This window comes from Apium graveolens, unplaced genomic scaffold (assembly GCF_009905375.1).
Source record: "Apium graveolens cultivar Ventura unplaced genomic scaffold, ASM990537v1 ctg7569, whole genome shotgun sequence".
In the NCBI taxonomy this organism is placed as follows: Eukaryota; Viridiplantae; Streptophyta; class Magnoliopsida; order Apiales; family Apiaceae; genus Apium; species Apium graveolens.
In genome coordinates, this window is record NW_027420432.1 from 29429 (window position 1) to 50777 (window position 21349).

At 34.7% G+C, this 21349-nt stretch overlaps 1 protein-coding gene and 1 non-coding gene across 2 annotated transcripts; one reads left to right on the forward strand and one right to left on the reverse strand.

The window, feature by feature from the left end:
- Positions 1–215: 215 nt before the first annotated feature.
- Positions 216–320, forward strand: LOC141704215 (small nucleolar RNA R71). The gene has a single exon (XR_012567874.1). It is a non-coding gene; the product is annotated as a small nucleolar RNA R71 (small nucleolar RNA).
- A 12972-nt stretch (positions 321–13292) lies between these two features.
- On the reverse strand, positions 13293–13961 carry LOC141704213 (agamous-like MADS-box protein AGL62). The gene has a single exon (XM_074507508.1). The coding sequence runs from the start codon at positions 13959–13961 to the stop codon at positions 13293–13295; it is 669 nt and encodes a 222-aa protein (XP_074363609.1).
- Positions 13962–21349: the final 7388 nt, after the last annotated feature.

Here is a 21349-nt window from a genome sequence, read left to right on the forward strand (position 1 = left end):
GATAGCAGTTGCTGCGTCCAACTCCAGAATTCCTGAGAATTTTCTCCGAGTCAGCCTCTGGGAAGCATTCTGGTACTTATTAGCAGCCATCAGTTCAATATGTTCATAAGCTTCATCGTAGCTCTTAGCCCATAAGGCTCCTCCTGATGCTGCATCCAGCATGGGTCTAGAAGTAGTACCCAATCCATTGTAGAAACAATATTATCCAATCAGGCATGCCGTGGTGTGGGCACTTCCTTAGCATCTCTATATCGATCCCAAGCCTCACGAAGAGATTCTCCTGTTTGCTGAGCAAACTGGGTAAGAGCATTCCTGATTGTAGCAGTCTTCACCATGGGGAAGAATTTAGTGAGAAACTTTTGCGCAAGATCCTCCCAAGTGGTGATAGACCCTGATAGTAGAGAGTGTAACCAACACTTAGATTTGTCCCTCAGAGAAAATGGGAAGAGGCGTAGCTTGATAGCATCTTCAGTCACATCATTGAACTTGAAAGTGTCACATATCTCGATGAAATCCCTGATGTGCATGTTGGGGTCTTCAGTAGGAGAACCCCCAATCTGAACTGAGTTATGTATCATCTGAGTCGTACTTGACTTGATCTCAAGAGTGTTAGCCCTGATGGCTGGTCTGATGATGCTTGACTGAATGTCATTAATCTTAGGCCGAGAATAGTCCATCAAAGCCTTAGGATTTTCCGCTTGATCACCCATCTCTACTAAAGCTGGTTTTTCAACTTTCTCTTCTTCTTCTACCTTCTTTTCTTCCTCAAAAACTTCCTTACAAACTACCACAGCTTCTTCCTCGGCCTTATCCAGTGTTCTCTTACGAGTACGCGAACGCGTATACATACACCCTCGGTAGAGTACCTGAAATAAGACAAGGAAACATATAAGTAACAATGTCTGAGTCAATCAACTTTAACGACCACTGATGGAAAGCACATAAACTATAAATTAACACTGTAGTCCACGGCAGCGGCACCAAACATTTGTTAGTCGCTAAATACGCGCTAATAATATACGCAAGTAGTATATAATCTTTTCTAGTTCGTTCCCACAGAGACTGTATTGCTTAACTAATTAATTCATGCACTTAAGCAACAATGTATGGTTATTATTCAATACTAAGATGATAACAAATTGAGGTTGTTTATAACTAAGAATTAAACTAACAATTATAACTAAGAGAATAAGATTGATTAAATTAATATCTATGACAAACATGGGATTCTAACTTCATTAAATACTTCATTCAATATCCTTATTGTTCTCAACCTTAGCATGCAATGGTGATGATACTAATCAGACAACACAAAACTGATAAATACCAACTTTTGTTTCACGACTACCATACAACCAGACATCCACAAAAGAGATAGAAGCTGAATAGACACCAATTATATTGAGACCATATATGTCTATAGAATTTGACAACATAATGGTTTAAGTGCAAGTTATCTATCTTGATTACACAGGGCAAGTAAGATGGTTAAAATTACCTACAAATCATGCATAAAAATTACATGAACCTATGCTTGCATGGCAAGTTCTAAATCCTTAAATTCATTGTCGCTTCATTAAGAATTAACACACTATCTTACAAGTTCGTGACACTCATAAGATGAATACGCACAACCAATACTAGGATATCATACAATCACCACATAGTAAGGCATCGAAATAATTTAGCTATAGAGATCCATAAATAAATCCGTTAGAACCCCACAATAACGATTAGCCCATAATCGGACTCATCATCAACATGGGTTCCGATGAAAACATGGTGTAACAAACGTAGTCTTTATAATGAATAAATAAACCAAGTACAAAACAAGAGTAAGGTTCACAAATAAGAAAACTAGCATCCAAATACAACTTAAAACAAAGATTCACAAGTAAAACAAGATCTTCTTCGTCTTCGTTGAATCGTGCAAAAACAGTCTTCTTACGACTCTCCTTGATTCGATCCTGGCTTGTTTTCTTATTAAAAATGACCTAGAGTTATTTATATAGTAGCCCTAATCAGCATAGAACTCCAGAAAATCAGTCTTCTATTCAAAACAGGAATTCTGAAACCCGACACGGCACTAGCGCGTGCTTGATCAGCGAGGGCGCGCTGGGCTTCTGCCTAAACTGACTTCTTTTCTTTTTCTTGCAGATTCGAGCCGTTCTTCGTGAGCTTTTATTCCAACACCACCTTGACACCAAATTAGAACCAAAACAATGCTAATTCACCTGATTACCTAGATAATGCTTGAAATGCAAAAACACTCGAAAACACGTTAAAACACTTAACAACTTGAGTACAAATACATCAATTCAAAGTTTATTAGAGCATTATAAAGTGTCATAAATACCACTCAACATACCCCTAAACTTGAATCGATGCTTGTCCTTAAGCATAAACAGACTCAAAGAACAAGAAAAAAAATATGCATGGATGCAACTATATGAATGCATCGATCCCCATAGAGTAACTAAACCAATCGACAAGCAATACCTCAGGAAATGTAATTATTTGCATAAAGATCAGTCAAACCTCACAAATTAACTTACAAACTAGAGACGTGCGTGTGTGCAAATGCTTACAGATGTACTATCGCAACTAGATCAAGAATCATGACTCACTACTTACCAAGACAATGCAAGTTTATAAACAGAACTAGACTCAGAATAACTTACAACACTTCAATTCTTATATCAGAGTTTTATATGGATTCATGATTTTATTCACAATAAAATAAACAGATTTGCTTATTTGATCGTACAATGAGTGAGGTTCACAAAAGACTTATACAATAGTACCCATGTAGCGAGCGTTAGGTTAGCGGATCCCAGACTATAAAAGCCTTAGGTTATTAGGCACAAACTCCCCTAAGAACTTAATAACTCGAGTACTAAAGAGCCCACTCATGATCAATTATACATAACACTTATTCTCTTTTTTTCTTCTCTTTCATTTTTTTTCTCTTTTTTTCAACGAATTTTTGAATGAGTGCATTTCGCTCCATCTCATTCAACCCTAGACTACTCATAAAATATGAGCCGACTACTATCCATTTGACACCTAGCCACACAACTAGCAATGAAATCCAATTTCTCCAATTTTTTTAAATATCCTTGTCTTTTATTATTAAGAGAATATCCTAAATTTTAAATATAAACAAGCGATTACACCTCGACAAACAAACAAACCATGACCATGATCTAGCACTCTAGCAACCTATAAGACTTAGTGAAATACAAGTGTCTCTAGCATGCAAATCAACTTAATATGACTTAACATCTCTAAACACGACATCACTACACTAGCATCAACATCACAAATCAATCAAAAAAATTATCTAATGGATCATGTTGTAATGCAAATGCATGAAAACTATATGAACAAAATAAAATAAAACTATCAAAAATAAAATAATAAAAAAATACTACATGGCAAAATATACAAACTATATGAACTAAACTATCATGAACATGCAACTATATGTGACTCACACAATAACATATTTCTTCAACTACTAACCCCAAACTTAAAATATTCACTGTCCTCAGTGAAGGTAATAGTAAGAAATCAGGCATACCTACTGCGAATCAGAATCATCACCCTCAACGGGTGGAGTGTCAGGCGTGTCTGGAGGCGCATACACGGAATCCTCACCAAAAACTGGCCACTGGATGTCAACTCCGGTGGCTTTAAAAGTTGTCCCAAGTGCCTGGGTGAGATCGTGTGCAAACCGACTATGGATGTCGTGCATCACATCCATCCTCCTCGTAAGACGCCTATACTGTGTCGAACTCGAACCAGCTCCAACCTCTGCTGCCTGCTGCTGCTGCTGCTGCGATCCAGACGGTTCAGCCTCCTCTCCTAACTGAGCTCTCCAAGCTGCTCGACGGGCATGCTGAGAACCCCCCGCCGTAGCTGCCTCCATAGGCTTACCACCTAGCAGATAATCATACGAGTACCCAAGACCCTTAGGATTGGGCTTCCCTCCATACCACTCCTGCATGCTCAACATTGTAGAACTGTCAATAGGAGCGCTGGGAAACTGAAGCTGCTCATGTGCGGGCCAATGAACACCAACTGCCACACACAACTTCGTCACTACGGACGCATACAAAATAACACCTGTAGTACCTCCTCTCAAAAATCTCAGAATCCCGTAATATATAACCATCTCCAAATCAATATAATCACCCTGCATCCCTCACAGCAGACTAGCACGCTCCATAGTAAACTCATGCACATGCAAAGATGGCATAAATGTTAGCACAAATAAGTGAGTTCCAAGCCCGTGCAAACCTGTTCATGCACGAAGCAGGGAATGTGGAGTAATCAGTAGTGCCACTTTTGAACTTCCAATGAGTCTCAGGCACGTAGAGAGTAGCAACAATGAGATCCAAATCAAAGTCCTTCGGAGTCTTATCGTTCCAAGTGTCCTGACCCACCTTCCTCGCGGGCGGCTCAATCACCGTCCTGATAGCATCAGCACTGTACTCAACAGTCCTCCCCCTCACTCAATGAAGCCCTTCTTCTCTGCCTTGGCGTTAGCATAGAACTCCCGCATAACACTCATGAGCATAGCAGCGGGCGCCTCACAAAAAGAAACCCAGCCCATCTCGAGAATCATCTCTAACAGCTTAGCATCCTTTCCCGATGGCAGAAAACCTCGCTCCTTAGGAATAGGCTTTGAGAGAAGCCTCGTGTACTCCTCCTCAGCCTCAGTAGTAGAAAACCTGGGCCTCACACCACCCGCATATGAAGAATTGGTAGTGCTGCTGCCAACTTGTGTTCTTTGTCTCTTGGGTGCCATTGGGATTGAATGAAAAAAAATAAAAGTTTAAGTGTTTGAGAGAGATTTGTGTTTGAGAATTTGTGATGTGGTGGATAAGTTGTGTTAAGTGTATATATTTATAGGTGGGGAGGTTAAAATTTGATAAGGAATAGAAGTTGGAATTGATTATGGGAATCGTGGGAATAATGGGTTTGATTTGGAGAGGGAATTATGGGATGTGGAAGAGTAAAAATCGGTTTGGAATTGATTTTTGATTAAAAATCCTGATTTTCTCTTAAAACTGCTGTTTTATTTTTTTTCGAACAGGGACCCGTCGCGGGTGCCTGCTAGGACGGCGCGGGTGCGCTCACTCTCTGGAAAATCGGCACGAGCGTGGCCCGCGCTGGATCAGCGAGGCCGCACTTGGTCACTGGAGTTGGCCCTGAATTTTCTTCTTTTTCTGATTTTTTTTGTGTTTTTATCCTTTTTTCTTGCATCCTCTACCTCCTCATGTACAACAAAATTGGGTTGCCTCCCAAGAAGCGCTTCTTTTACGTCGCTAGCTCGACGTAGAATCTCGAGATCAAATGGACAATAGAACGACACTAACCACCTCGCGGTTTGCCGTGTCACCATAGTAATGCTTCAACCTCTGACCATTTACCTTGAATGCTTGGGCCGGATCATTCTAAAAAATTTCCACCGCTCAATGTGGAAACATTGTTTAGACAATAAACGTCCCTGACCATTTTGACTTCTACTTTCTAGGAAAAAGACGGAGACGAGAGTTGAACAAAAGAAATTATTTCCCCGACACATATGATTTAAGCACTAGACCTCGATCGTGCCACCTCTTGACTTTCTCCTTGTACATTTTGTTGTTCTCATAAGCTTGAAGTCGAAACTCGTCGAGTTCATTCAATTGAAGCATCCTCTTCTTTCCAGCCGCATCCAAATCCAGATTCAACTTCTTCAAAGCCCAGTATGCTTTATGCTCGAGAACCACAAGTAAATGACACCCTTTACCATAAACCAACTGGAACGACGACATTCCCAAAGGAGTTTTGTAAGCTGTTCAATAAGCCCATACAGCTTCATAAAGCTTCAAAGACCAATATTTCCTTGATGGACATACAAGTTTTTCCAAAATACGCTTGATCTCTCTGTTAGATACCCCAGCTTGACCATTCGTATGAGGATGATAAGCTGTAGCAATGCGATGATTCACATTATACCTTTTCATCATAGCAGTGAACTTGCGATTGCAAAAATGCGACCCCTCATCACTGGTTATGACTCTTGGAGTTCCAAACCTTGTGAATATCTGCTTATGAAGAAAATTAAGCACCACTTTCGCATCGTTCTTTGACAACATCTTAACTTCAAACCATTTCGACACGTAATCGACCGCCAACAAGATATACTGATTGTTACAAGATGAGACAAATGGCCCCATGAAATCAATTCCCCAAACATCGAAGACTTCAACCTCGAGAAGCACATTAAGAGGCATCTCATCCCTTTTAGACATATTACCCACCCGTTGATATCGATCATATTTCAAAACGAACTGATGAGCATGTTTAAATAATGTCGGCCAAAGGAAACCTGCTTGAAGAACATGAGCTGCTGTCTTTTCTCTTCCATAATGTCCTCCATAAGCTGTTAAGTGGAAATCTCGCAAGATCCCCCCCGTTTCGCTGTAGGGAATACATCTCCTGATGATTTGGTCAGCTCCTTGTCAAAAAATAAATGGCTCATCCCACACATACCACTTTACTTCATGTAGAAACTTCTTCCTTTGAACGTAAGATAAGTCAGGAAGCATGATATTACTCACAAGGTAGTTCATAATGTCTGCAAATCACGGTTCTTCTTCTTGCACTCCAAATAGCTGCTCGTCGGGAAAAGACTCATTTATCAATGTCTTCTCCAATGAAGTAGCATTAGGATTTTCTAAACGCGAGAGATGATCAACGACTTGATTTTCAGTTCCTTCTATGTCCTTGATCTCTAGTTCAAGTTCTTGAAGCAAAATAACCCATCTAATCAATCTAGGCTTTGAGTCCTTCTTTGAGATGAGATATCGAATTACAGCGTGATCAGTGAAAACTGTCACCTTAGCCCCAAGTAAATAAGATCGAAATTTCTCAAAACCATAGACAATAGCTAAAAGCTCTTTTCTCCGTAGTAGTATAATTCAGTTGGGCACTATTTAGGGTCTTACTAGCATAGTAAACCACATGAAATATGTTGTTCTTCCTCTGCCCAAGAACTGCTCCAACTGCATAGTCACTTGCATCGCACATCATCTCTAAAGGTTCATTCCAATCAGGTGCACTTATGACTGATGTCGTGATTAAACTCTTCTTCAATGTCTCGAAAGGTGCGAGGCACTTGTCATCAAACCTGAAAGGGACGTCTTTCTCTAGAAAACTGCACAATGGCTTCGAAATCTTAGAGAAGTCTTTGATAAAACGCCTGTAGAACCTCGTATGACCAAGAAAAACTACGAATTCCCTTAACAGAAATAGGTGGAGGAAGATTCTCAATGACCCCACCTTGGCCTTATCCACCTCAAGACCCTTACTAGAAACCTTGTGCCCAAGAATAATGCCATGTCGCATCATAAAGTGACATTTATCCCAATTGAGAACCAGATTTGTCTCAACACACCACTTGAGAACGTGTCCAAGATTTTGCAAGCACTCATCAAATGAATCGCCAAAGACTGAGAAGTCGTCCATGAACACTTCCACATTCTGGCCAATCATGTCATAAAAGATGACCATCATACATCTCTGAAATGTGGCTGGCGCATCACACAGACCAAAAGAAACTCGTCTGAAGGCGAAAGTACCAAATGGACAAGTGAATGTAGTTTTCTCCTGATCTTCTGGAGCGATACAAATTTGATTAAAACCTGAATAACCATCCAGAAGACAACAATACTCATGACTAGCCAACCTATCGAGCATCTGATCAATAAAAGGCAAAGGGAAGTGATCCTTTCTAGTGGCTTTGTTCAGCTTTCTATAGTCCATGCAAACTCTCTATCCTGTGACTATTCGAGTAGGAATAAGCTCATTCTTCTCATTTGCTACCACAGTAATTCCACCTTTCTTTGGCACACATTGAAACAGGGTTACCCATATACTGTCAAAAATAGGGTAGATGATCCCTGTATCTAGCCACTTAAGAATTTCTTCTTCACTACCTCTTGCATGATCGGATTAAGTCTTCTTTGCTGCTCGACCATAGGCTTGCTACCTTCCTCTAGCAGAATTTTATGCATGCAATAAGAAGGGCTGATTCCCTTGATAACTACTATAGTCCAGCCAATTGCCAATTTGAACTCTCTCAGAATCTTCAAAAGCTTTTTCTCATCACTACCTGAAAGGTCATCATATGAGGATGATTAGCTGTAGCAATGCGATGATTCATATTATACCTTTTCATCATAGCAGTGAACTTGTGATTGCAAAAATGCGACCCCTCATCACTTGTTATGACTCTTAAAGTTCCAAACCTTGTGAATATCTGCTTATGAAGAAAATTAAGCACCACTTTCGCATCATTCTTTGACAACACCTTAACTTCAACCCATTTCGACATGTAATCAACCGCCAACAAGATATACTGATTGTTACAAGTTGAGACAAATAGCCCCATGAAGTCAATTCCCCAAACATTGAAGACTTCAACCTCGAGAAGCACATTAAGAGGCATCTCATCCCTTTTAGACATATTACCCACCCGTTGACATCGATCACATTTCAAAACAAACTGATGAGCATCTTTAAATAATGTCGGCCAAAGGAAACCTGCTTGAAGAACAAGAGCTGCTGCCTTTTCTCCTGCATAATGTCCTCTATAAGCTGTTAAGTGGCAATCTCGCAAGATCCCCCCGTTTCGATGTAGGGAATACATCTCCTGATGGTTTGGTCAGCTCTTTGTCAAAAAATAAATGGCTCATCCCACACATACCACTTTACTTCATGTAGAAATTTCTTCCTTTGAGCGTAAGATAAGTCAGGAGGCATGATATTACTCACAAGGTAGTTCACAATGTCTGCAAACCACGGTTCTTCTTCTTGCACTCCAAACAACTGCTCGTCGGGAAAAGACTCATTTATCAATATCTTCTCCAATGAAGTAGCATTAGGATTTTCTAAACGCGAGATATGATCAGTGACTTGATTTTCAGTTCCTTCTTTGTCCTTGATCTCTAGTTCAAGTTCTTGAAGCAAAAGAAACCCATCTAATCAATCTAGGCTTCAAGTCCTTCTTTGAGACGAGATATCGAATTACAGCGTGATCAGTGAAAACTGTCACCTTAGTCCTAAGTAAATAAGATCGAAATTTCTCAAACCATAGACAATAGCCAAAAGCTCTTTCTCCGTAGTAGTATAATTCAGTTGGGCACCATTTAGGGTCTTACTAGCATAGTAGACCTCATGAAATATGTTGTTCTTTCCTCTGTCCAAGAACTGCTCCAACTGCATAGTCACTTGCAGCGCACATCATCTCAAAAGGTTTATTCCAATCAAGTGCAGTTATGACTGGTGCCATGATTAAACTCTTCTTCAATATCTCGAAAGCTGCGAGGCACTCGTCATCAAACCTGAAAGGGACGTCTTTCTCTAAAAACCTGCACAATGGCTTGGAAATCTTAGATAAGTCTTTGATGAAACGCTTGTAGAACCTCGCATGACCAAGAAAGCTACGAATTCCCTTAACAGAAATAGGTGGAGGAAGATTCTCAATGACCCATGTTGGCCTTATCCACCTCAAGACCCTTACTAGAAACCTTGTGCCTAAGAATAATGCCCTGTCGCACCATAAAGTGACATTTGTCCCAATTGAGAACCAGATTGGTCTCAACACACCTCTTGAGAACGTGTCCAAGATTTTGCAAGCACTCATCAAATGAATCGCCAAAGACTGAGAAGTCGTTCATGAACACTTTCACATTCACTTCTTAATGAATCGAATCCTTATAAGTTTAATTGATTATAGTTAAATTTTATTTATATATATTAATAATTTATAAATGTATAAGTTTAGTAGTTAGGATCTGGTTTTTATGGACGAGTGAAAATCCACATCCACTTCTTAATGAATCGAATCCTTATAAGATTGGATAGGGAAGACAGGAGCAGAGCTGTTTTTGGAAGAAGGGGAGTTGAATACTACAAGTTTAACTGATCTTATGTCGTTAATTTACTAATCACGCTATTAAACTAAATATTTATGATGATAATTCCTTGGTGCACATCTCGTTGATCAGCTTTAATCTTCCTATATGTACCTATGCAAATAAAGTGACAGTATCGTTTTTCAGAGAACAATTTGCATTTACATTATATTCAATAACATTATCATATACCTTTGCCAAGAAACTAGCAATGTTTCTACAACAGGTTGTGCCCAAAGAAGTTAAGAAATACTATGATTCTACTCAAATTTTGATGGCAATCCTCCGCATGTTAAACACTCATTTTCGATTTTACGATGATAAAACCGTGCATAGACAAGCTTTGAAAGATAAAAAGAAAGGAGGATTGCTTTTGCTATTATGAAAGAACGTGGAACATAGATTGAATTTTTGTCAATCAAGTACCAAACACCAAGTATTATGCGGGAGTGCTAGTGTGAGGACTGGTGAGGAATAACTTTGAGAAAAAAGTGGAGGACAACAAGAACCTCCCTCCCTCCCTCCCTTTCTACGACCCTATCTAAAATGCATTCGGCTTATTTTTCGGATAAAATTGGAACAAGAATCATATATCTCCTGTTCCTAAAAATGCAATAGCAAATAGTTATATAAAATATGAATAATATTTATTTATTTATATTATTAACAGGTCCGGTTTTAATCAATTTAGTTAGAATATTTTATCGAAATTGAAACATTTACATTGAAATATTTTTAATTTTTTAATTTCACTTCAAAATCATTTTTATTTGAATGGAGTTTTCATGTTTTAGTACTGGTGTCAATTCATTTTTTATTTTGTTGAACGATGATTTGTACTTAAACCTGATAATTTGTTCATTTTATATTCTTTCACGTCTTCTTGTACTTTCGTGTTTAGTTTAAATGAATACTAAATCCATGACTACTTAAGAATTCGTTCGTGTACATGTACCTGCATGTCGTGTAATTTTGTGTCATATTTTATATAATTTTGACCAAAACATTATATAATATTATAAATTTCGATTAAATTTTTAGTCTAATCCCATCCAGACAATTTGGCTAACATAGAAAAATGGCAGCATTCCGTTCCCGAGAGACCTTAATTGAGTCCGTAAAAATAAAACCTGTTCAACAAAGTACTTCTCCAGTTACTCAATATATTGTTTTTAACCTTGAAATAAAACAAAATCACTGCGTTCCAATTTTAGTAAAATAATGAATGATATTCCATTAGTAATGAAAAAGGGTGGAGGGGATCCTTATATGTGTTAATGTTGTTCAGGTCGATTAAAGGGTGCAAAAAATAGTTAGAACTAAATATGAAAAGTATGAAAAAATATCTCGTAATGTATTTAACGATAAAATCGATTATGCTCCTGCAGAAGTGTCTACTTGTTACCAAAATCTCATTTGTCAAAGTATGGATTTCATTTTCTTAAAAAAGGTCGCCCTACTCGAAATGAACAAAATATTATATATATTTAGCCGTGTAATTCGAGGGAAGCAATGAAGAAGCTTTGGAAGGTGGTTGGTCCAGGGTTTGCGGACTAGTGTAAGTTCTGTTATGTAAAGTTGTTTATATTATATTATATTATATTATATTATATTATATTATATTATATTATATTATATTATATTATATTATGTTATTTTATAGTTGGGACTAGTGTACTTCTTTTCAAAGTTATACTAGTGGGTTTGGTATTGAATTGAGAATTATTTTAAAAGAAAGTGAAAAAATGTATTTATTGAATTTGGAATTCTTGTTTCTAGAACTGTAATCTTAAAAGATCTTGGATTAGTTTGGGGTCATAGATGTTAAATATCTTCTGCTGACATTTGTTTATTGATTAAATAATTTATCTTGGATTGAGGTTTCATCGTGATGACCAAATCCTCTGACCCCGTATATGGATTTCATGTACTAAAAAAGGTCGCCCTATTCGAAATGAACAAAATATATATATATATATACATATACATATATATCGTAAATGAGGATATAGTAGAGGTTGCAAACAAGACGGTATACAACTTGGTTTTGGAAGATATGGTACTAAAACTTGTAGAGACGGTCGTCTTTCAGATCGAGCCATTGAAGTAGCGCCTCAAGTTATAATCGAACAACTCCAGCAAATAATTTAAAAAAATATGGAGACATGGGTAAGAGTTCTCGCATATCTTTTTAGTACTAGCAGAATGGGAAGCGAAAAGGAAATTCTATGAGTTACCTTACTCGTATGTGCACGTGACACATTTTACTTGAAATATGTGTGGTGAGTTTGTCAAATGCACGACAAGCCCTCGTTCGCTTCCATATTTAGGTTCCTCCAGTTTAAAAATTTTAATCTCGTTCCATCTGGCTGGCTGTTTGGCTAACATAGAAAAAGGGTAAGATTTTATTCCCGAGGGATCTTAATTGAGTCAGTAAAGATAAAATATGTTTAGAAAAATACTTCTCATGTAACTAAAGACATATGTTTAAACCGAGAAACAAAATAAGATCATTGCATTTTTAGTAAAATAAAATAGTAAGGATAATCCATTAGTAATGAAAAGGGGTGGGAGAGTTATATGTATATATGTTGATTAGATCGATTAAAGGGCTGCGAAAATGGCTAGAATTGAATGCCAAAAGTATAAAAAAATATCGCGTACTGTATTTAATCAGAAAATCGATTATACTTTTGTGGAAGTATCTACTCATTACAAGATCTCGAGTGTTAATGTGTGAATTTTATACAGTACAAAAAAGTCATGCTATATCCGAAACGAACAAAATATAATATATATAGTAAAGGTAGATATAGTGGGGGTTGGTAGATGTTAATATCCTATTTAAATTTGTAATCTGAGTTTGTCAAATGCACGACAAAACCCCGTTCCCTTCGAGATCCAGTTCCTTGAGTCGTAAGTCAAAGTTCATCTTTCAAATCTAATTTATAGATTAATCAATTGCTTCTTCTTTTTTATTAATATTTCAAAAAAAAGTTGGTAATTTTTCTTTCCCAATATAACTTGTTTTGATATGAAAACAAGATTATAAGTTACGCGTTCATCCAACTCTCTTTTTTGATAACTTTTCAATAGTAATTGACATTTTAAGCTTAAAGAATATTTAGACATATGCAGCTGACCATTTTCAAAAAACAATATCCATTAAAACCTCAGAATAAACTTCAGATCAAACTGTTTGTCAAATTTAAGTTACAACTTTAACCAATAGATAGAAAAATGAACTTTCTTTTCCGGCAAAGCCACACAGCATCAATCAAAATGGAGACTCAGAACTGTCTAGCAAGACACAAGCTCAGATTACGCAGCAAAGTTGCTCAGACCAAAATAACCATTACCATATCCGTAACCAGGGACATGAGAAGCAGGATCAATCTGATTAGGCTTAGCTTCAAACTGATTAAAGGCCCTGTGTCCATTAAAACCAAAAGGTGGCAAATTAGAATTTGCATTCTCAATCAAGATGCTATTAGCTTGATTGTTCACATTTTTCTTCAACGCTTCCATGCAGTCCTTCAATTGTTGAAGCTCATCAAATCCCATCTTTTCGACTGGAGATTCCCACCAAAACTGGCTCTGGCTAGCTTGCCTCATGTCATCAAGTGCCTCTCCTCTCTTCCTCTCACCCTCTAGTTCATTGAAAATCTGTGTGAGATGGAAGTTCAGCTCGCAAACAGTCATACTACGATGAGCTTCAACGAGATGGAGAGTGCTTGAGTTTGAAGGTGGAGGATTGCGACTAAAAAACCTATCAATTATACCTTCAACATTAGGATGTCCAAAGGAGAACACTTTTCCAGCTGGAGAAAAGACTATAATGGCAATCTCAACTCCACAAAGTGTACAGAGCTCACTTGCCTTCTTAAAAAGGCCTGATCGACGCTTTGAGAAGGTAACTTGCAGGTGATTCTTACGCTCTATTTTCGCAATCTTGATCTTTTGGCGGCCAATGCTGAACTTTTTGGCCATCTCTAAACAAGCTATCAAGAACAGAAACCAAAAGAAAAGCAAATGGAGCAATGTTTATGTATGTTGAAGCTCTGATTGTAGAGTAAAATCATTTGGTATTTATAAGAGGCTTGGCATTAACACTGAAAGCTGGCAAAATTATAATCTCCTAATCTGTGTTAAGGGAATCAAACATATTGTTCCTGTGACAATATCAATGATTGGGGAGTTACAAAAATCTTATTCTTAATGTATGGATATTACTAATATTCATGTTATTGCATATTTTTAAATCAAATTAAGCCAATAAATTTTGTTATTAAATACTTATTGTAGCGAATTTGTTATTCGGCTGGTGTAGCCACCATTCTCATTTTACTTAATCTAGTGAAAATTACCTTAAAATTCACATGAAAATTAATTTGACAATATCTACGTATAAGTTATTTAGCGGTGTCCGTTTTGACTAAATTTTTTTCTCTAAATTACGTGTCGAAATTCGCTATTGTAATTTCTTTTTAAATATATTTTTCTTACCGGAAAGCATGATTTGCAAAATTTTTTTAAGATATTACGATCCGTAAGACGTCAACGTATCAAATAATGGGTATAATCTATTTTTCATTTAAAATAGAATTATTACCATACAATAATATTGGCTAAAATAGGATGGAAATTTTGGTGCAATTTTAGTAAAATATGATAAAATTTCATTCCATTTCCGTCGAATTGAAGCTTAAGTGCCTTTTTAGGAGATATACAATGCGAACCAGACTAAGTTATCCTTGTGCTGGTGTTCAAACGTGGATTGGATTTGATTAAATTCATATTCATATTCATTTAAATTTATTGGATTGGATTGAGATCGGATCAATTTCAGATTTTTAATAGCGTAATTCATAAACAAATTCATTAGATCTTCGATTATCGGATCGGACCACTGGATCCATTTAAATTTTTTGAGATGAATAATTTTAATTAACATGGTTCAATAATAAAAAAAACTAAAGCACAAGAAACTATTTTAAGTTAGAGGTGTTGTGAAAATAATTTTTTTTTGAAAATATGTGAACTAGTTCAGTTTAAATAATTATAAAATAAATACATAAAAGTAAAACATTGTAATTTCACAAATATATGAATTAATTACATATGTCAATTTCAAAAATTAAAATAAAAAATGTTGTGAATTGTGAATAACTAAAATATTATGTATAAAAATATTGTGACATACATGATTCACTCATTTGAATATGATAACATGTGGTGTGTACAAGAAATTTTAATGTGATGAAATAATAGTTAATGTGAAAATACAATAAAATAACCTTATAAAATTAGAATACCAATACGTATAAATTAATTTATTACTTGATTATAGTTAAATTATTTATATATATAAATAATTTATAAATGTATAAGTTTAGTAGTTCGGATGTGGTTTTTATCGACGAGTGAAAATCCATATCCACTTCTTAATGAATCGAATCCTTGTAAGATTGGAGGGGAATAGAGCTGCAAATGAACAGAGCCGTTCGTGAACAAAAATCGGGATCGGTTCGCTTAAGTGAACTTGGCTAGACTCGTTTTCTTAAACGAGCCGATCGCGAAGAAAAAATAAGCTCAGATAATTAAACGAGCCGAGCCGAGTTTTTTAATATTCGGCTCGGACTCGGCTCGTTTAGCTCGGACTCGGCTCGAACTCGGTAACTCGGCTTAGATAAATTTTTTAAATATAACATATACTCCCTCCGTCCTTTTCAATTGTTTACATTTTTTAGAGAGTGTCCGACACGCATTTTAAGGTGCATATAAAGTATATTTCTGTAATTTTTTTTTATAATTTTATTTTTCTGAATAAAAATTAAAACATTCAACTTTTATTCAAAAAAAAATTGTAAGAATAAGTTACATAACTATACTTTTTATGCACCTTAAAATGCGTGCCAGACACTTCCCCAGAAATGTAAACAATTTGAAGGGACTGAGGGAGTAATAAATATTTACTAATCACTTTTATAAAGATTTTAAATTTTTTTAATTAAAATTTAATACTAATTTTAATGTATAATAATTAATTTAATAAAAATTAATATATATTTTAACAATAAATAATTTAATTAATTTCAGACATAACACTAGAGCTTGATTACTTTAACAAACAATTTCTAATTAACTTAACACTAAATATCACCTCACACTTTTATTAGAGGTGTCTATGATAAAATCGACCAAAATTACAATTTCAATAAATTAAAATAGTGAGTTCTTAAATAAATTATAATATTTTTAAGAAAAACATAAGATAATTTTTAATAATTTTATTTCTCAAACCACTTAAATGGGCTTACTTCCTTATTTTATTTTATATCTCGTTTCTAATCTAAAACAATTTAACTGAAATATAAAAAATTACTAAATCTTTGACAATCGACATCGACAATTTAAAAGTATTGTATAATTTCTAAAGTTATGAATGTCTCATTAATTTAAAATAAAAATAATTTTGTTCTTAAAACTCGACTAGTGAAAAAAATTGATAAGTGTAGAGTGTAAGTGTGAGTATATAATTGTAAGATGAAATTAGTATTTGATCTCCATAAAACTTATAAAGTTATAAATTATACCTTAAGCTTGGTCGATTAAAAAATATATGCGAACTATTAGTGAACAACTCGACTCGGCTCGAGTTCGGCTCGGCTCGGTTATTCGTGAGCAAACTCGTGTCCGGCTCGGCTCCTTTATAAACGAGCCGATCGTAAATATTTTTTTTCGGCTGGGTTTTTAAACTCAGCTTGGCTCGGTTCATTTTAAAAAAAATTATGCTCGGCTCGACTCGGACAGAACTCGGCTCGGTTCTGTTCGTTTGCAACTCTAGATGGGAAGGTGGGAGCAGACCTGTTTTTTGGAAGAACGGGAGTTGATTACTACCAGTTTGTAACACCCCTTCTTAAAATTAGAAGGAGGTATTACCTATCATAAACCTGCAAACAGAGCACTAATATATTTCTAAACAATAAATAAACAGTATAAAATCTCCAAAAATAATATTAAATCTACAAACTGTCTAAACCAAAAATATGAATGTTGAAATCTCTAAATAAATAATTAAGTCCGATATTGATAAAGTCAAAAATTCTAATCAATAAATGGGGTTGCTCTCCATAGCACAGTCCAAGATTTCCCTTATGCACCTACCGGAAAAAAATACGGCATGAGCCAAACGTCCAGTACAGATTTGGAATACAATTTATAAAACAGAAAATCAGAAATAAATATTTCACAGCTTATAATAAAACAATAATTTTGGGTTATGATATTTCATACCGAAATCAGAACGGATACAAATACACACATCATAAGGTACCTAATATATACAACAGAATGGATAACGTGTACGACATATACAACGTCACCATAAATCAAATCACAAATCAAATTCTGGGTGCAGCCACGTATCCTGAACAAATATCAAAATGGCCAAACGCTCCTCCCAAGAGCTAACAGAAGGATATGCCATGACCAATCACAGTGTCACGGAAGTGTCATGTCACTGGTACCGCAATGACATGGCTGTAGTACTCCTGTTAACTCGGTATACCCTAAATCACACTAAGGGTTCAAAATGAAAAATTCTCGCAAAATTTAAAAATCACATGAGAAAAATGATACAAATTTCCAAAGCAGTGTGAGTGTCATAAATAATTTTTGAAAACCGCATACACCGATATCTAAATTTTCAAAATCAAATTTTAAAATAATTTTCGGAAATTAAAACGGTCAAAGCAAATATTAACGGAATGAACAGAAAGTAGAACATAATGAATCAAATAATATAATGGACAAGAGGAGTAACGGTGAATAAAAAGGGACATAATCCATACCTCGAATATCGCAACTAAAGTAATATCAAAATCTGCAAATGATGTGCTAAATCCCCGACCCGTGATCTAATTACAAAATTAAAATTTATAATTAATGTTTGTTGCTTCTTTAATTTATTCAAAAATGATTTTTTTATCAATACACAACTATTAGGCTCCGAATCAGTACATTACATGTCCTCGAATTTAAACACTAAAGAGACCAAATGTCATGTCATTATTACATTTATAATTATACAATTTGTTTAAACAATGCACCTAACTACCACACTGCTTACTAATTTAATAATACATATACTTAAAATAGTTAGATTCCAAATTAACTACCATTGTTCACCTTTATTAAATAATTAATTATAAATTATGACACTAGTATAATTGGACTCACTAGTATAATTGGACTAAGTACATGTACCACCAATTAAATTGTTTTAATCGTAAGTGGCATACATAAAATCAATTTAAATTATAACTAATAAATAAGTATATTGAAGTAGTGAAAACCCTCACAAAATTTTAATTTTATATAAATAATTTAAATAACTTGAATCATCCAGTTGCCACACTATCATAGTCTAATCAACCGCAATTAATAAAAGCTCACATATGCATAATCTAACTTAATAATTTTAAAGTAACATGAAAATTGGAATTGAAGCAGCCGATCTTGTGGATTAAACATATGTATAATAATAATATAATTCGCACTTGACACTAATGACGTGATTTGACAACAAAGAAACAAGGATGGCCATACACTTTATTACTAAATTTGTGTGTTGTGTGTGCTCTGTCAACAATTGACAAGGTCACATGCGAAGTGCTTAGCTATATGACTAATTATAATAACAGGCAATAAAGAGTTTACCTTATTCAATGAAAACAAACAAAAAAACTACTACAAGGCTCGATGACTCTGTTTTCCTCTAAGTCTTTATCCGCCTGCTCTTCTAAGATTTTTCTTCTCTTTTCCTTTGCTTGCGTAAATTAAGAATGCCCATGTGTTGATATATATATATATATATTACACAAGGTATCCTCTAACTATTAGAATTAGAATTATAACAACTAATTACTATTACTTTTATTTCTATGCTATTTAACAAATGAATTAAAATCACTTATTTAATTTTAATTCAAATCTTATATTATTAAATTCTCGTATATTACATATATACCCCCCTTAAATACGATTCCGTCCCCAGAATTAAACAAAACTAAAAACTCGTACCTGAATCGAATAAATACGGATATTTCTCACAAATAGATTCTTCTAATTCCCAAGTAGACTCTCTCTCCGGATGATTTTTTCCACAAAATTTTCACAAACGGAATGGCGTTCTTCCTCAAAATTCGCTCCTCTCAAGCTTCTTCCTCACAAGAAAGATCTTCTCTAATCTTATTCAATGGATACTAAACTACGTGTATGGATGATATTTATAGCCCCTCAAAACAGATACATGAAACACATTATGCACATGAGATAGTTGTGGCGACAACGCAAACTCTCTACGATACCAAAACCTCAAAAGGTCCAACATATCTCGGACTAAGCTTTTCCTCATACCAAAACGCTTGGAATACAACGGCAGTTCCCAACTCCACAAAGTGTACGGAGCTCACTCGCCTTCTTAAAAAGGCCAGATCGACGTTTTGGAGAAGGTACTTAACAGGTGATTCTTATGCTCTATTTTCGCAATCTTGATCTTTTGGTGACCAATGCTGGCTTTTTTGCCATCTCTAAACAAGCTATCAAGAACGGAAACCAAAAGAAAAGCCAATGGAGCAATGTTTATGCATGTTGAAGCTCTGATTTGTAGTGTAAAATCATATGCTATTTATAAGAGGCTTGGCATTTACACTGAAAGCTGGCAACAATTATAACCTCCTAATCTGTTTTAAGGAAATTAAACATATTGTACCTGTGACAATATCAATGATTTGGGAGTTACAAAATCTTATTTCTTAATGTATGGATATTAGTAATATTAATGCTATTGCACATTTTTAATTCAAATTAAACCAATAAATTTTATTATTAAATACTTATTCTAGCGAATTTGTTATTCTGCCGGTTGTCACCACCACTCTCATTTTACTTAATCTAGTGAAAATTTCCCTTAAAATTCACATGAAAAAATAATTCGACAATATCTACGTATAAGCTAATTATTTAGCAGTGTCCGTTTTGACTAAATTTTTGCTGTGACTTACGTGTCAAAATTCGGTATTGTAATTTCCTTTTAAATATATTTTTCTTACCGGAAAACATGATTTGCATAAGATTTTTAAGATATTACGATCCGTAAGACGTCAATGTATCAAATAATGGGAATAATCTATTTTTCATTTAATAATATGGCCTAAAAGGATTTTTTGTTGGAGGAAGGTTCAATTGCCGAAAAATATGCTAACACCTCTTTATAGGAAGATATAATCATGATACAGAAGTTTTTGGGGATAGAATTATTACCATACAATAATATTGGCTAAAATATGATGGAAATTTTGGTTGCAATTTTAGTAAAACATGATAAAATTCATTCCATTTCTGTTGAATTGAAGCGTAAGTGCCTTTTAGGAGATATACAATGTGAATCGGAGTAAGTTATCCTTGTGCTGATGTTCAAATTTGGATCGGATTTAATTAAATTCATATTTATTTAAATTTGTTGGATTGGATTGAGATCAGATCAATTTCAGATTTTTAATAACATAATTATATCCAAATTCATTAGGATCTCCGATTATCGGATAGGACCTCCGAATCCATTTAAATTTTTTGAGATGAATAATTTTAATTTAACATGGTTCAATAATAAAAAAACTTAAGCACACAAAACTATTTAAGTCAGAGATGTTGTGAAAATAAAAATTTGAAAATATGTGAAAATAGTTCAGTTTAAAATAATTATAAAATAAATACATAAAAGTAAAACATTGTAATTTAAGAAATATATGAATTAATTATATAAGTCGTTTTTAAAAATTAAAATAAAAATGTTGTGAATTGTGAATAAATAAAATATTATGTATGAAAATAATTTATGACACACATGATTCACTCATTATAATATGATAAAATGTGGTGTGTAGAAGAAATTTTAATATGATGAAATAATAGTTACTTGAAAATAAAATAAAATAACTTGAAAAATTAGAATATTAATACATATAAATTAATTTTATTAATTGATTATATTTAAATTTTATTTATATATATTAATAATTTATAAATATATAAGTTTAGTAGTTAGGATCTGGTTTTTATGGACGAGTGAAAATCCACATCCACTTCTTAATGAATCGAATCCTTATAAGATTGGATGGGAATATGGGAGCAGAGCTGTTTTAGAAGATCTTATGTCGTTATTTTACTAATCCACGCTATAGACTGAATATTTATGATTGATAATTCCTTGGTGCACATCTCGTTGATCAGCTTAAATCTTCCTTTGTGTACCTATGCAAATAAAGTGACAGTACCATTTTTTCAGAGAACAAGTTGCATTTGCATTCTATTCA

Excerpts from the sequence above, each read along its gene's own strand:
- LOC141704213 (XM_074507508.1), bottom strand. The coding sequence starts at position 13,961 with ATGGCCAAAAAGTTCAGCATTGGCCGCCAAAAGATCAAGATTGCGAAA.